This window comes from Theropithecus gelada, chromosome 9, assembly GCF_003255815.1.
Source record: "Theropithecus gelada isolate Dixy chromosome 9, Tgel_1.0, whole genome shotgun sequence".
NCBI classification, from domain to species: domain Eukaryota; kingdom Metazoa; phylum Chordata; class Mammalia; order Primates; family Cercopithecidae; genus Theropithecus; species Theropithecus gelada.
The window spans coordinates 64,978,043-64,996,192 of NC_037677.1; the positions used below are offsets into that span (position 1 = coordinate 64,978,043).

The following is an 18,150-nucleotide window of genomic DNA, read 5'->3' on the forward strand; positions in this document are numbered from 1 at the left end:
TTTACATAAATGTTACAGAATCTTAGTGTTGACCCAGACCTAAGCTTTCAGAAACAATTTTAACAGGCAAGCTAACACACAGAGCTATTCTCTATATTGAATGTTACGACTGATCTTGACAATACACCGGATAGGAACTCCATTTCATTCCTGCATTTCTTAAAATGACTAACACACTTTAACAAGGTTTAATTATGACAAATATATCCTCTTTAACAAGGTTTAATTATGACAAATATATCCTTTCTCAACAGTGCTTAGAAGTTTATAAACATGCCAGGATCTTCTGACGAGAAATCAGTCAGTAAGGTTTCCTGGGACACAGTAGTAGCTCAATAAATATTTACTAAGTGAATAATATTTTATTTTATTTTGAGACAGGGTCTGTCACCCAGGCTGGAGTGTAGTGGCAATTATGGTTCACTACAGCCTTGGCCTCCTGGGCTCAAGCAATCCTCCCACCTTAGCCTCCCAAGTAGCTGGGATTACAGACAGGTGGCACAATGCCCCAGCTAATTTTTGTATGTTTTGTAGAGATGGGGTCTCACTTTGTTGCCCAGGCTAGTCTCGAACTCCTGGCCTCAAGTGATCCTCCCACCTCGGCCTCCCAAAGTGCTGGGATTACAGGCATGAGCCACCACACTCAGCCATGAATGATATTTTAATGTTTTCTAACTATGCAATGTTATTGAAGAAATACTCTTCTCTAGCTTCAAATAAGCTAATATCTTTGAGGTATCAATAAACAAAACCAATGCTCACAAGAAAACAAAAGAGGACATGGAAGTTTTTATTAGTGAAATAAGTCAGTTTATTTTATTTCCAACAAGGCCTTTTTCTCCTATAATTAAGACAAACCATTTTACACTTTATAATAACATAACTTAGTTTTTAGTATTTTCAAAAGGGAAAGATTTTGGGTGGGGGGAATTTAGGAAATCAAATATTTTAGAAGGAGTAACTAGAGAAGTTACTTTTTCAATCTTAATATAGTAACAGGTTTGTCTACCATGTACATTACCCAGCATTTTTTCTTATAAGGAATCTATCAAGTACTAGCCAACAAATAATCTACATTTAGAAACTGAGGGTAGAAATGTCTATATTTAAATAGGAAACAAGCATCTAAAATACAAATCACATGTCTTTAACAAGGCAATTTACATAATTAGGTGTAAGTTTTTAATTAACTTTATGTTCCTTAGGATCCTAGCAAACACTCAGTTGACTGTATCTCAAGCTCAAACTGCACTCACCTGGCCGTAAAGGTAAATATCACAATGGAATTGGGCCTGTTTGACTAGGGAAAAAGATCACTTCAATATTGCACATTTCCTTTCTTTAAAAACAGGGATTAAGTCAGGGCCATCTTGGTTCTGAATCTCTCCATTTTTGTTGGGAGAAGACTAACCATCTCTTTACTAAGTTCTAGCTCAACTTCTATTTCTTGGGCAGCCTCAGGATGCTTTTCACAGTAATCAACAATAAATTTGTAATGTTCCAATGATGTTGCCAAATTTTCCAACTCTTTCTTGGGATCTGCAGTAATGATTTTACCATAGAGACGGGCAACTCGAAACTTAGCTAACATGGCAGGGCGAAGAACATCTTCCCCTATATGCTCAGGGAATACTTTATTTGGGTCTCTCAGGGAGTCTAAGAAGAGCTGGTAGTACTTCAACGCTGACTTATTAAGATTATTTATTTTTTTTACAATGTGTGAATCGGGATCCCTTAGCCTGTCAGCAATGGCAACCTTCAAATCCATCATATCATAGTAAGCATGTGCAATTTCAAACTGGATCTGTCTGTTGACCAACAGGTAATACTGTGGATTCAGGTCTACAGTTAGGGGCTCTAGCATGGCTATTCTGCGTTTATGCATCTTGCACCGTCTCTCCATGTCAGTTTCAAAGAATGCAAGCACCTTAAACAGAGCACTGTGGTCTTGGACAACTTCAATATGGTCAGTGACATAACCATCAATCTGAAAGAACTCTTTTGCCTCAAAGACATAGTGCTGACCCAATAAGAAAAGTTCTCTGGCTTCTTCAAAATCTAAAGGTCTCAAGTAGCTCACTTTCTCTTCTACTGCAGAGATGGCATCACACAGCTCACCGGTTCCAAACTGCACAGCTTTTTTCCGAATGCTTTCCTCCTCATCTAGTTCTTTTTTCCTTAAAGCTCTAAGTTCAGACTGTTTATCAAGATCAAGCTCTCCTATGTTGTCCTGAAGGAAAAATAAATAAATTATGGTTAAGTAGGACACTCACCTCTTGCTGTTAAATAACATTAAAGCAAACTTCAGAGTTTTTTTAGAAAAGTCTCTTACTTTCCAGCCTGGTTTAGAAGGGTATCATAGTCTTAAACACCTTTGAAAACTTCTTTCTTTCTTCCAATTATATTAAAAACTCAAGAAATGTGAAAAAAAAAAAAAGTATTTAAATAGACAAGCTGCTTACATATCATTTATTCTGAGGAACTGAAATTCATTTACAGTTACTCCTTCCAATAAGATAAATGCTACCTATAAAAGTACTTTGAGAATTGTGAAACATTATATACATGTGATACATTACTCCCAGCACTTTGGAAGGCCAAGGCGGGCGGATCACAAGGTCAGGAGTTCAAGACCAGCCTGGCCAACACAGTGAAACCCTGTCTCTACTAAAAATACAAAAATTAACTAGGCATGGTGGCAGGGGCCTGTAATCCCAGTCACTTGGGAGACTGAGGCAGGAGAATCGCTTGAACCCAGGAGGCGGAGGTTGCAGTGAGTGGAGATCGTGCCACTGCACTCCAGCCTGGGTGACAGTGCAAGACTCCGTCTCAAGAAACAAACAAACAAACAAACAGACTGTAATCTACATCACAAAAATACTTCACAAGGATGCCATTAAAATTAATGCTACCATGTTTATGCTATTAGTTATTTAGCGAAATATATCAGAGAGAAATGCTCTAGGTCTCTTAAAGACATCAAAATGAACAAAGTTAAATCTACCTTCCTAGTTAAAGTTTTCTCCTCTACCTCTTGGGGGTGGGGAATAACTAAGAATAACTAAGGTGGTTAAGAAATAAGAGTAAGCTCTTCTTGGCCAATAAAATTAAATAACAGATCCCAAGTCCTTTTCTTCTTTTCTTTGCTTTCTTTTTTTTTTTTTGAGACGTAGTCTCGCTCTGTCGCCCAGGCTGGAGTGCAGTGGCCGGATCTCAGCTCACTGCAAGCTCCACCTCCCGGGTTTATGCCATTCTCCTGCCTCAGCCTCCCGAGTAGCTGGGACTACAGGCGCCCGCCACCTCGCCCGGCTAGTTTTTTGTACTTTTTAGTAGAGACAGGGTTTCACCGTGTTAGCCAGGATGGTCTTGATCTCCTGACCTAGTGATCCGCCCGTCTCGGCCTCCCAAAGTGCTGGGATTACAGGCTTGAGCCACCGCGCCTGGCCCCTTTTCTTCTTTTCACTTGACACTGTCTCACTAGTGATCTCTCCACAAACCCTTCAAGGTTTCCAAATGCTCAGAAGATGAAGACAACAATGCTTCAAAGCCTTGATTGCTCCAGCCCCTTTCTAACTCTAACTTTACCTTATATCACACTCCCTCTCCCTCAGCTCCAACCTCACAGCCTTTGCTCCATCCCTTCTGATATCATCCTCCCTTACGCCACAGAACTTCTAAACATGCTGCTTCTAGCTCCTTGGCATGGTGTACCTTCTTTTCTTCAGGCTAGGTAACTCCTACTTACTCATCCCCAGAGCTTGCTTGTTATTTCTTCCTATTGTGCCTTCTCATATCATGTGTCTCTCCTTTGTGGAACTTAGCAAAATTGTACTTTTACATGAAGTCAAAGGCTAGGTTCATTTTTGTCCATCATAGTATCCTTGGCCAATGACTAGCACAGGTTTGGCATAAATACTTAATTGAATAAATATGTGTATGTCTTAAAGCTTGAGCTGGGCTGGGCGCGGTGGGTCACGCCTGTAATCCCAGCACTTTGAGAGGCCGAGGTGGGTGGATCACAAGGTCAGGAGATCGAGACCATCCTGGCTAACACGGTGAAACCCCATCTCTACTAAAAATACAAAAATGATTAGCCGGGTGTGGTGGCGGGAGCCTGTAGTCCCAGCTAATCGGGAGGTTGAGGCAGAAGAATGGTGTGAACCTGGGAGGCGGAGTTTGCAGTGAGCCGAGATCGCGCCACTGCGCATTGCGCCACTGCGCTGCACTCCAGCCTGGGTGACAGAGCGAGACTCCGTCTAAAAAAAAAAAAAAAAAAGCTTGAACTGAAGAAGGTCTTTCAGATAAATACACAGATGATACAGGATGAAGTTACGGTTAAAAAAGAAAGTCAGGGCCGAGCGCAGTGGCTCACACCTGTAATCCTAGCACTTTGGGAGGCTGACATGGGTGGATTGCTTGAGCTCAAGAGTTCAAGACCAGCCTGGGCAACATGGTAAAACATCATCCTAACAAAAATACAAAGAATTAGCCGGGCACAGTGGCACACACCTGTGGTCCCAGGCTGATGTGGGAGGACCGCTTGAGCTGGGGAGGTGGAGGATGTAGTGAGTGGAGATCATGCCACTGCACACCAGCCTGGGTGACAGAAACCCCATCTCAAAAAACAAAATTGGGTTTAAGGAAAATCTGAGTAATTTAGTAGCATGGCAAATATGTGAGTTTAAACTAACCAAGTGATGAAGTTCTAAGTTCCCAGACTAGAAACATCAACTGAATGAAAGGTAAGGGTCAAATCATAGTGCATTATGCTTGACACAATTACTTCAAACGTAGATCATAAGTCTCTAAATCTTGTATACTTCCTTCCTTCCTGGGCTGCTTGTTTATCTACATGTTCTCTCTAGGATGCTTTCTTAAATTAGCCTACTGTTTTGCTCCAATAGCCCCTGCAACCCTCCTTTTCCAGCTTTCCTTACCTGACCAGAAGAAACTTGACAGCAATTCCTGGCTCCAAATTCTCTAGACATAAAGCCCATAGTTCTTCTCCCTACTTCCTGTCTTTCCTTAATATGCCTCCTCTTTACCCTCTAACCTCTAAAATGATCTTTATCTCTTCAAGATCTATGCTTCTGATGTGTTGAGGTTTGTTTAGTTTTCTTTCGTTTAGTAGTTTCACAAGGTTCTACATTATTTACCACTGATACAGTATGGATTTGTGTCCCCGGCCAAATCTCACGTCAGACTGGAGGAGGGACCTGGTGGGAAGTGACTGGATCATTGGGGGCAGATTTCCTGCTTGCTGTTCTTGTGGTAGTGAGTGAGCTCTCTCACGAGATCTGATGGTTTTGAAGTGTGTAGCATATCCCCCTTTGCTCTCTCTCTCTCCTGCTCTGCCACGGTAAGACACGCTTGCTTCCCTTTCACCTTCTGCCATGACTCTAAGTTTCCTGAGGCCTCCCAGTCATGCTTCCTGTTAAGCCTGAGGAACTGTAAGTCAACTAATCTCTTTTCTTCATAAATTACCCAGTCTCAGGTGGTTCTTTTTCTGTTTTTTTTTTGAGACAGGGTCTCACTCTGTTACCCAGGCTGGAGCGCAGTGGTGCAATGTTGGCTCACTGTAACCTCTGCCTCCTGCGCTCAAGTGATTCTCCTGCCTCAGCCTCCCCAGTGGCTGGGACTACAGGTGCACACCACCATGCTTGGCTACTTTTTTGTATTTTTGGTAGAGACAGGGTTTCAACATGTTGTCCAGGCTGGTCTCAAACTCATGGGCTCAAGTGATCCACCCACCTTGGCCTCCCAAAGTGCTGGGATTATAGGCATGAGGTGCTGCACCTAGCCTCAAGTAATTCTTTATAGCAGTGTGAGAACGGACTAATACAACCACTAAAGATTATTATACTTTTATCAAGCAGAGTCCCATGTAAAAAAAAAAAAAAATTATCATACTTTAATACACACATATAAAAAAACAAAAGCACAATGACTCCCCCAGGAAAGCTTCTATGTATCTACAATTAGTATATTGCATCTAAATGATTAATTTTATTATCCTCCCTAGTGGTTAGAAACTAGGATTGGGTATAAATTAATAATGATGATGGTAGTTAACATTTATTAAGGACTTAGTATGTCTCAGGCACTTTTCTGAGGCCTTAATATATACTGATCTAACTCTCATAACAACAGTATTAAGTACTATTATCTCCAACTTATTTGTGAGGAAATACAGGCAAAAATATATTAAGTAAATTGCCACAAAGACATAGCTACGAAGCAGCAGAGCTGGAGTTCATACCTACCTAGTGTGTTTCCAGAGCCCATGCTCTTCACTGCCATCACTTCTGCTTCTATTTTTGAACTATTACATGAGCTATTTCTTAAAGGTCTACCCTTTTAGATTTTATCAAGTCCATGCTGTGTGTAAGATAACACTGAGAAGTATATAAAGATTAGTAAGGCCTTGGCCAGGTGTGGTGGCTCACACCTGTAATCCCAGCACTCTGGGAGGCCGAGATGGGTGGATCACTTGAGGTCAGGAGTTGGAGACCAGCTTGGCCAACATGGTGAGACTCCGTCTCTACTAAAAAGTCAAAAATTAGCCAGGCATGGTGGCAGGCACCTGTAATCCCAGCTACCCGGGAGGCTGAGGCAGGAGAATCCTTTGAACCCGGGATGCAGAGGTTGCAGCTGCGATCACACCACTGTACTCCAGCACTCCAGCCTGGGCAACACAGCAAAACTCCGTCTCAAAAAAAAAAAAGATTAGTTAGGCCAGGCACAGTGGCTCACACCTGTAATCCCAGCACTTTGGGAGGCAAAGGCGGGAGGATCACTTGAACCCAAGAGTTCAAGACCAGCCTTGGCAACATAATGAGAGCCAGTATCTACAAAATAACTTAAAAATTAACTGGACATGGTGGCACATGCCTGTACTCCCAGGATGAGGTGGGATGATTGTGTGAGCTGGGAGATCAAGGTTGCAGTGACCCATGACCATATCACCACATGCCAGCCTGGGCAACACAGCGAGAACCTGTCTTTAAAAAAAAAAAAAAAAAAAAAAAGAATATGACATAGTTCCCAGCTCTCAAGAAGCTTATAGTCTAACCAAAGAGAAGTCTTCGAGGAAGACGTAGTATTTAAGATAGGCCTTGAATGATAAGTAAGATTTTATTTATTTATTTATTTATTTATTTATTTATTTATTTATTTGAGATGGAGTCTTGCTCTGTTGCCCAGGCTGGAATGCAGTGGTCCACTCTTGGCTCACTGCAGCCTCTGCCTCCTGGATTCAATCAATTTGATGAGTACGATTTAAAACCAAGAAAGAAATATTTATGAAAACATTCTACACGCCTTTCATATTAAACACAATGTGACCCCAATGAGCACAGTCCCCACTATGAGTTTTTACTTACAATGTCCTCATTTAAGAAAGAAAAAGGCAACTTCTGACTGCATTACCTGCATGGAGAGTTGGGCATTCTGCATGAGAGTCAAACAGTATTTGATCCAGCACCTTGCTATTTCCCCCTTTCTTTGATGATAAAGCTCTGGCACCTCTCCTTCAGCTTCAGGAGCTAAAATATACATGTGATTTGTTTAAATTAATGGTCACAACTGTAATTTTCACTGGGTACTGTAATTTTTTTATATCACTTTTTCCTGACTACAAAAGTAACAGATCTTTACTGAAGCAGGGGGCTCGGGGAAAAGGGAAGAAAGATCCACTCCAAATCCTACTATCCAGAAGCACTCACTATTATTTTTGCATATTTCTTTCTTATACCACAAACACTTTACTCATATCATTATCAACTCTTAGCTTCATTTTTAAGTACACCATTATATACAATTAAATAGATATTCCATTATTTAGCCATTCTTCCAATTCTAACCTGGAATTTGTTGTTTCCATTTCTGTACTATCACAAAAACCTCTATGTCACACAACACATGGTTGTGGAGAACCTGGTGCTAAACTATTCAGATGACCTGCTTCTGGGTCAGAGTGTCATACACAGCAGGGCAGCTTTCTTGCTGCAATCTATTGAAAGTCAGCCCTCAACACAAAGGTTTAGAAAGTTTATACACACACACACATTTTTTTACACTCGAAACATGAATATATTTGTGCAAAAATCTGCCTGGATTTTGGATTACTTCCTTAGGGCAGGTTCCTAGAAGTGGAATTTACTGAGTAGAAGAGTTTACACAATTTTAAGTAATTCACAACATATAGCCAAATTATTTTCAACAAATACGCCAACCAACAATATACGAGAATGCTCAATAAGAACATTTTGAAAACACTGGACACTGTCATTTTTTCAGCTATTTTGAAGAGTAAAAAAATAATATCTCACGATATTATTTTAAATAAAGCATAGTATTAAATAATATCTCGGCAATTTAGTTTTTGTTCATTTTTTGAGACAAGTGCCTCTTAGACTTCAACTAATCTATAATTAATTCAATGTAGCTAATATATTAGGGGAGAAAGCAACTATTTACTTTGATAATGTGCATTCCTTTAACTCTTAAGAGTCTCTGCACTTTTCAGATCCACAATTAGAATGTCCATTTGTAAGGAAGACATGATGTTTCAAAATCTAAAACATCGTAAGAAGGTTGGAAACTGTTCAACTGTGAGTTATAGAATCAAACTATTTTTCAAAATAAACTATTTTTAAAGAAAATGATGAACTTACTACAAAACCTGTTAAATGGCTCAAAGATACATGTTAACTGTGATTTTCTAAGACAAAATGAAACACTATACTTAAAAAGATGGATATTTGGCTACATCGTTTATGCATGTAGTATTCCAACCAAAAATATATCATCTGAATGGTGGCGTAAGGAAACATCACACAAACCCCAGTTGGCAGTAATTCTCTGAAATAACTGGCCTATATTCTTCAAAAATGTTAAGTGATGAAAGGGAAAGAAAGGCTGAGGAACAATTCTGGATGAAAAATGCCTAGAGATGTGACAACTGAATGCAATATGCAATCTTGAACTGTATAATCCAGTACTGGCAAACAAATGCTAGAAGGAATATTATGGCAACAACTGATGAAACAGAAATATGCAGTGTAGACAAAAGAATTGTATCAAAGTTACTTTTGTTTTTTTAATTTCTTTAAAAACATAGAGGTAGGGTCTCACTATGTTGATCAGGCTGGTCTTGAACTCCTGGCCCCTCCCATCTTGGCCTCCCAAAATCTAGCATTACAGGCGTGGGCCATCATGCCTAGCCAATGTTACATTTCTTGAATTTGATAAATGATCTATGATTATGTAAGAAGATATTCTTCTTAGGAAATATATATTGAAGTATGAAAGGGTAAAGGAGCCTAATGTATGTAACCTCTCTAGTGGTTCAGAGAGAAAAATAAAATTTGATTCCAAGCGAAGAAAATACTAAAAATTGGTGCATTTAGGAGAAGGGCATATGATAGCTCTTCTGATCTTGCAACTTTTCAAAAGTTTAAAATAATTTCAAAATAAAATACTTTTTTAAAAGCTATGTAAAACATGCAAAGGTAAACTTACTGTCTTCTGTGGCTGAGATCTTTCCAGTTTGACCAAAAATGACATTAGCAGCTGATAAACAGTGCCTGGCCTCCATAAAGCATAGCTATTGGGGAAATAAACAACAGTGAATGTGACTATCATACAGCTTTATTTGCAACTGATACTTGCATAATTTCTTTTAATATGGGAAAAGGTATAAAATCAGATAAAAATACTACAAAGGAGGCCCTATAGAGTTGCAGATCATTCAGAAGGTATAAAAGATATATTATCATATTATCTGGTTAAAATGTAACCTCAATGGTTAAAATATTAATGCCCCCAAACTCTTAATAATAATCCACTTGGGCTGAAAGACAACTGCCAATTGAAAGTTAGTTCTCCTTATTTAATCAACAGATATACAGGAATGGCTGTCATCCTAGACTTAAACTGTCTCAAAAAGCCCTTTAGGTTCAGTCTAAATAGCCAAACTCCCACGCACAATAAATTCTTAGACTATTTACATTGTGTCAGGACTGAATTTTTTTTTTCCTTACGAGATAGGGGTCTCACTCTAGCCCAAGGCTGGAGTGCAGTGGCACAATCATAGTTCGCTGCAGCCTCAACCTCCTGGGCGTAAGGGATCCTCCCACCTTTAGCTTCCTGAGTAGCTGGACTATAGGCACATGCCACCAAGCCTAATTCTGGGGTTCCTCTATGTTGCCTAGACAAGTCTCCAACTCCTGGCCTCAAGCAATGCTCCCACCTTGGCCTCCCAGAGTGCTGGGGTTATAAATGTAAGCCACCTTGCCCAGTCTGAAGATTTAATTTTTATTAGGTTTATAGAGCCCTTTTACATCCTACTATACACAGGCAATTAGGATAAATTTGGATAAGGAGAGACTCCTGTGTTCTAAAATCTTTGAAATTTACATACAATAAGGCTTCCCACCAAATTTTGAAGTCAACAGATTTCTACAGATGAACTTTATGGAACTGCTTTACCAACACTCTTGAAGACTTCATAATTCAATTCTGGGCATGGCAAACTTCTCAAACAATTAGAGAAGATCTCCTTATTAATAGAAACATTTTGTATTTGTCATGTAAGTCAAAGGACCACCCAGCAGAAGTTCAAAGTTAAAGTCCAACTTTTAGTTGGAAGCCACCCTCATTAAATAGAATGTCTACTTAATTATAGTAATACCTGAAAGGCTTTAAATGGTTGGCTATAACTTTAAAATCGCAGCATTACATGTATCTTTCCATTATGGCAAATTCAGAAGCCATCTTGAGAATAGCTGGGCATGTCAAGTATTGGCCCAGCAACATCTATAGATAAAAATGTGTTAAATCTTAAAAGCCAAAAGAAAGTTAGAGTTTATATAATGAAACTTTAATTATCTCTCTATAATCCAATCCCTTAACCATTATCATCATTTCAGCTTTGTCCAGATTGGCTCCCTGTGAGCAATCGCTGCTAGAACAGTCAGTATCTTATGCCCTCTAGGTGGCTGGTAAATGTGGGACTTTAGCAGCTGCCAGGTAGGGATTCACCACGTAGCAAAACCTCATCACTGGAATCAGATGAAGATGACAATGATATAAATGACAATTGCATTTTTAAAAACATGGTTCAAATCCCTCTTTTTGCAATACGACTTAGTTGGTTTTAACAAAAACTTAAAAAAGATTTTGGCAAAAAATAAAAGTGCAGGGTGTGGGAAGTCTCATGAAAATTACTGCATGCTCCACATAAGTAATGCTTAACAACTTTAAATTTTAAATCACACTTTAATATCTAGATATCTTAGTACTGCCAATATCCATGGAGTTTTAAGTATTAATTAAAGTCATAGTGAATACATAATTTTAAAGTTGCTAAACAGAATGAACAAGGGGCCTCCAACAGCTGTAAAAAAGATGTCACAAGCAGAGGCACTGGATAACACTTTGGATGAGGACAATGAAATGGATTCATGAGAATTAGTTAACTGAATGCTCTGATATATGCAGTAGCGTTACTTACACACTTGATCTTAGACCAAAGTCCTAGAAGCGATGCTGCAGTCACCACAGCCCTTTCTCTCCTGCTAATAGCTTTTCTGAATGAAATTCTGTGGGACAATACTTTAATCATAGGGCGCATTTACAGAACCAACGCTAACGAAATGCTCAAAAAGGATAAAGGCCCAAGAATAAGGCAGCAGGTTACCAGAGAGATGAAAGAAGGAACTCTGATAAGCAGAGAATTACCAAAATTTCAGAGAGGCTTGTGAATTAGAAATATAAATAAAAGTAATTTATATTGCTGAGATGTCTTATTAAGGATTAATAGGAAAATCTGGTTAGAAAAGGTAGTGTAAAATTATTTTAGCATTAAAAACTCTTAGGGATTAAAGGAATAAATGGGTCAATTAAGGGTACATCAACATGATGTGAGCAATGCTTTTTAAAATTTTTATGAGAAATTCTGATAAACAATTAAGAAGCTCAAAAACATTGTCCCTGTTTAACAATCCAAAAGAAGTATGTCATAAAGACCTAGAACTTTGGAACTCAGCAGACATATTTCCAACATTAAAAAATTATTACAGAGTTAATTCTGAAAAATAACTGAAATGCATCACATGCTTTTATCAAAGCCCACATTTAACAGTCAACTTCCTCAGTCAAATTCTCAGAGTTATGAGATTACCATTACATAAAGATAAAGATATATCTACAAGATAAAATCTGCAATTTAAGGTAATACCTCACTAAAATGAGTTGAGATAGCGTGCCTATGTTAAAAAAAAGAATTGGTCTTAGGTAACATGTAAAACAATGATAAAACTTGGTATTTTAAAACTTAAAATAATTCATACAACAAAAAGCTACAAAATTTTAGTACACGGGCAAACTGAGCTGCATTTTCGGGTCCAGTTGCAAATCATAAAATACAAGCTACCTGTTTTTAAAAGATGGTATTTTCAAGGTACTACTGGTTCTATTTTTATACTCACTATTGGTACTCTGTTAGATAACTACTTCAAGATGCTTACCTTATTGATGTAAAACTGTGACAAGGTAGCAGCATTGATAGCCCACTCTATAGGATGGTAGGCATTATGCTCAAGCTGGCGTTTTAGTGTACTATGGCAATAGTGAGCAGCCTTCTCAAACATTTCCAGATGCTGGTAGACTTGAGCTAGGTAATATAGGTTATGAGTATAAACCTTTTCAAATCTGTAAAGAAAAAATAAACCAATATTTATGTAATGGTTTACTTTTTTTTTTTCCTGAGACAGAGTCTCACTCTGTTGCCCAGGCTGGAATACAGTGTCGTGCTCTCACTGCAACCTCCACCTCCTGGGTTCAAGCAATTCTCCTGCCTCAGCCTCTCGAGTAGCTGGAACTACAGATGCCTGCCACCGTGCCGGGCTAATTTTTGTATTTTTGGTTGAGACGGGGTTTCACCGTAATAGTCAGGCCAGTCTCGAACTCCTGACCTTATGATCCACCCGCCTCAGCCTCCCAAAGTGCTGGGATTATAGGCGTGAGCCACTGTGTCCCGCCCATGGTTTATGTTTTATAAGTAAATTTCACACATATTTATTTTGATCCTCCCACCAACCCTTTGAGTTGGATTTGTTTATTGTATCTATTTGACAGATAAGGAAACTGAGTCTCAGGTTTGAACAAGGTCACATAACACGTAAGCGGTAAATGGAGGTTTTACTCATGTCAGAATCCCCATTCTGTAACCTTTATAAGTGCCTTTTTGAACAATCACTTATCTATGCTATGCGGAAATATTTGCAAGGGCTGATTTCTACACCTACTCACCTTTTTGATCTCTCTTGTTCAGTAAGTTTCTCTTCTTCAGGAAGAAAACGCTCAGTAGGATCAAGAGGAGGACACCCAACCTACAATTAAGAAAAACAAAAGCTCTTTAAAGTTTTAAACTGTAAACACCAAGTGCCCTCTTCTGGAAGACCTGGAGAAATCAACTTTTACAAGCCAAATACATTTCATTTTTTCCTAGTTCATTTTTATGTTACTCAAGAAGTAATTTTCCGTTTTTTAAATTTGTATTTATTTATTCAGACACAGTTTCTGTCACCAGGCTGGATTGGAGTGGCACAATCTTGGCTCACTGTAACCTCCGTCTCCCGATCCTCCCACCTCAAGCAATCCTCCTACCTCAGCCTCCCGAGTAGCTGGAACTACAGGTGTGCAACACTAGGCCTGGCTAATTTTTGTATTTTTTTGTAGACACAGGGTTTCACTATGTTGCCCAGACTGGTCTTGAACTCCTGGGCTCAAGCAATCCACCTGCCTTGGCCTCCCAAAGTGCTAGGATTATAGGCGTTAGCCACTGCACCCGGCTCAACAAGTAATTTTCTTAACCATAAAATCTGAGTCAAACAAATAAAAGATACCCTGTAAGTTCACATTTGACAAAATTTTACTGTTGTTGCAGTTAAACTGCAAATATGCAAAAAATTCACCAATTTGCTTTTAGATATATATAATTCTTTAAGTATTTTGTTTTTTCTTTTTTTAAGTTCTTATTTATTTATTTAGAGATGGGGGTCTTGCTCTGTTGCCCAGGCTGGTCTTGAACTCCTAGCCTCCAGTGATCCTCCTGCCTCAGCCTCCCAAAGTACTGAAACTACAGGCATAAGCCACTGTGCCCAACCTCTTTAAGTTTTTTTTTTCTTTTTTTGGAGATGGAGTCTCGCTCTTTCACCAGGCTGGAGGACAGTGGTGCCATCCCGGCTCACTACAACCTCCGCCTCCCAGGTTCAAGTGATTCTCCTGCCTTAACCTCCTGAGTAGCTGGGATTTCAGACATGTGCCACCACCCCCCGCTAATTTTTGTGGGTTTCTCCATGTTGGCCAGGATGGTCTTGATCTCTTGATCTGCCTGCCTCGGCCTCCCAAAGTGCTGGGATTACAGGTGTGAGCCACCGTGCCTGACCCCTCTTTAAGTATGTCAAATTGCAATTTTGTCTGGTAAAAGAGCTCTGTTAAAAACTTGCATAAGCAAAACAAATAAGAAAAATGTATATATTTCTACAGTAGTAGTATTCTAAACTGGCCACTAATAAAAATCAAATGAGAGATTTTAATATTTATTCTGATATTTTTTTCTCAAGAAAATAAGAAAAGTATATTACCCCCTTTCAATACAGGGACATTAAAACCAGATTCTATTATTTATTGCCTTGGGCAAGTCACTTGATCTCTTGTGTTTCTATTTTTTCGTCTATAAAATAAGAGTAATAACAGTATCTATCTCATGAGGATTAAGTGAGTTAATATTTACAAATCACTTACAACCCCCTCTTACGTCTTCCAAAAGAGCAGAACTACCTAACCTCTGCCTCATTCTACTTCTATGAGGATAGTCCCATCTAGAAGCATACTCTTGCTTTTAACTGAATTCATTAAACTCAAAAAGGAACAATGCTTCCCATAAAAACATGATTTTACATTCTGGATGTGAACACTAAAAGCATCACAACTTGGGCTCTCAGGATTTACAGAAAGTAAAAACAACTAAGACAGGAAGCAAGGCCCAAGGCAAACACAATAGATAAGTAATTCTTCAGAGAACTCCTCAACAATGCCGAGGGCTGCTTACCAAGCATACCCCTGTCTAGATGAGGGGAATTAATCAATATATTATTTTATGTACATACTTCACTGTTATGGCTTTCACACTTCATAAGTAATATTAACAGTCAAATCAGTATCTTCTTTTAACTGAAATAGAGGTACAACTAAGCACAAGGAATTTCACTATATGTGTTATGTTTCCATATAAATACTATTTTTTTTTTTTTTTTTTGAGACGGAGTCTCGCTCTGTCGCCCAGGCTGGAGTGCAGTGGCTGGATCTCAGCTCACTGCAAGCTCCACCTCCCGGATTTACGCCATTCTCCTGCCTCAGCCTCCCGAGTAGCTGGGACTACAGGCGCCCGCCACCGTGCCCGGCTAGTTTTTGCATTTTTTAGTAGAGACGGGGTTTCACTATGTTAGCCAGGATGGTCTCGATCTCCTGACCTCGTGATCCACCCGTCTCGGCCTCCCAAAGTGCTGGGATTACAGGCGTGAGCCACCGCACCCAGCCATAAATACTATTTTTAATGAAATACTATTGATGCTTAGTAACTTTTTTTTTTCTTTGAAAAGACGGGTTCTTGCTTTGTTGCTCATGTTGGTCTTGAACTCCTGGCATCAAGCAATCTTCCTACCTCAGCCTCCCAAAGTGCTGGGATTGTAAGTGCAAGTCACCACACTCAGCTTTTACATTTTATTTATTTTTGAGACAGGGTCTCATTTGGTTGCCTGGGCTGGAGTGCAGTGGCAGAGGATCCTGGCTCACTGCAGCTTTGACCTCCTGGACTCAAGCCATCCTCCCACCTCAGCCCCCCAAGTAGCTGGGACCACAAGCACACATCACCACACCCAGCTAATTTTTGTTTAGTTTTTATAGAGACAAGAGTATCACTGTGTGGCCCAGGCTAATCTTGAACTTCTATGTCAAGCAATCCACCCACCTCGGCCTCCCAAAGTGCTGGGATTAAAGGTGTGAGCCACGTGCCCGGTCTCAGCCTTTACATTTTAAATTAACAATTTCACGTACAAGACTGTGAGCCTAAAAGCAAGAAAGGGGAGACTAACATCTCTATTTGGCCTTGTGGCACTCTGCTCGTTAGTACTTCAGGAAGAAAGTTAAAATGCCAAGGTGCGAGGCTGGGCATGGTGGCTTATGCCTGTAATCCCAGCACTTTGGGAGACTGAGGTGGGCGGATCACTTGAGTCCAGGAGTTCAAGACCAGCCTGGCAACACAGTGAAACCTGGTCTCCAAAAAAATAAAAAATTAGCCGGGAATGGTGGCGGGCACCTATAATCCCAACTACTTGGGAGGCTGAGGCAGGAGAATTACTTGAACTCAGGAGGTGGAGGTTGTAGTGAGCCGAGATCACACCACTGCACTCCAGCCTGGGCAACCGAGCGAGACTCCGTATCAAAAAGAAAAAAATAAATAAATAAAGACAGAATCTTACTCTGTCACCCCGGCTGGAGTACAGTGGTTCGATGATAGCTCACTGTAACCTCAAACTCCTGGGGACCCTCCTGCCTCAATCTCCCAAGTAGTTAAAACTACAGGTGTGTGCTACCACATCTGGCAAATTTTTTAATTTTTTGTAGTGACAAGGCCTTGCTGTGCTGCCCAGGCTGGTCTCAAACTTCTGGGCTCAAGTGATCCTCCAGACTCAGCCTCCCAAAGTGCTGGGATTACAGGCATACCGAGCTTCTTATATTCTTTTGTAGTTAAGCATTCTGATGCCTGAATTTAGCAAACATAATTTTGTATGTTTAGTCTCTTTTATGTGATATCTAATGTTATTTCAAGTTTTTTAATGTTATAAAAGCACTTTATTAATGGATTTTTTTTTTTTTTTTTTTTGAGACAGGGTCTCACTGTCGACCAGGCCGGAGTACAGTGGTGTGATCTCAGCTCACCGCAGCCTCTGCCTCTCAGGTTCAAGTGATTCTCCTGCCTCAGTCTCCAGAGTAGCTGGGACTATAGGAATGTGCCACCACGTCCGCTATTTTGTATTTTTAGTAGAGATGGGGTTTCACCATGTTGCCCAAGCTGGTCTTGAACTCCTGACCTCAAGTCATCCACTTGCCTCGGCCTCCCAAAATGCTGGGATTACAGGCATGAGCCACCATGCCCAGCCGTATTAATGGATTTTTAAAGCAGATAGCTGTGACAAATAGTAATCTATAAGAAAATATTGTGCCTGATAATTTCCCTTTCATATTAAAACAAGTTTATTAAGGAAACAGATGGTAACACAGTGGCTTGTCACCTTTGCAGGCTGTGACCCTAAAGTGAGAGTCTTCAGTGTTGGCTCCCCAGAGCCCTAGAAGCTCTACAGCATCTCTTTTGTACTACTGCAGTGGGGAGGAGGAAGAATCCGTAGTAGATTGGGCTCTGGGTCCTTCTAACCTGCTTAACCAGAGTAACTCAATCAATTTTTATATGCTGCATTTTCAGAAGGGTTTCGCGGGCTTAAAAAAAAAAAAACCATTGAAAAACCATTGCCCTGAAGCAGTGGTTCTCAAAGTACAGTATAGTACTTAGACCAGCAGTATAAACATCACCCAGGCAGGACCTTGTTAAAAATGCAAATTCCGGCCAGGGCGGTGGCTCATGCCTGTAATCCCAGCACTTTGGGAGGCCGAGGTGGGCGGATCACAAGGTCAGGAAATCGCGACCATCCCGGCTAACAGGGTGAAAACCCGTCTCTACTAAAAATACAAAAAATTAGCGGGGCGTGGTGGCGGGCGCCTGTAGTCCCAGCTACTCAGGAGGCTGAGGCAGGAGAATGGCGTGAACCCGGGAGGCAGAGCTTGCAGTGAGCCGAGATCCTACCACTGCACTCCAGCCTGGGTGACAGAGCAAGACTCCATGTCAAAAAAAAAAAAAGCAAATTCCTAGACCCCACCCCAGAACTATTAAATCAGAGCCTGGATGCCCAGTCTGCTCTGCTTTCACGAGCTCTCCAGATTTTGATGGGTGCTAACATTTGAGAACCATTGCTTCAAAGATTTCAGATGTTTTTTTTTTTTTTTTTTTTTTTTTTGTTTTTTTTTTTT

At 40.1% G+C, this 18,150-nt stretch overlaps 1 protein-coding gene across 1 annotated transcript in view; it reads right to left on the minus strand.

Annotated features, from left to right (window-relative positions):
* Nucleotides 1-792: 792 nt before the first annotated feature.
* Nucleotides 793-18,150, minus strand: part of KIF1BP (KIF1 binding protein) — a 32,452-nt gene continuing 15,094 nt past the window's right edge. Inside the window, exons 3-7 of the mRNA XM_025397168.1 lie at nucleotides 13,315-13,394; nucleotides 12,531-12,714; nucleotides 9,523-9,607; nucleotides 7,429-7,544; nucleotides 793-2,230 (exon numbers count right to left, since the gene is read on the minus strand). Of these exons, the coding sequence (XP_025252953.1) occupies nucleotides 1,355-2,230; nucleotides 7,429-7,544; nucleotides 9,523-9,607; nucleotides 12,531-12,714; nucleotides 13,315-13,394 (1,341 nt within the window). The 3' untranslated portion in view covers nucleotides 793-1,354. The remainder of the gene's footprint in view (nucleotides 2,231-7,428; nucleotides 7,545-9,522; nucleotides 9,608-12,530; nucleotides 12,715-13,314; nucleotides 13,395-18,150) is intronic.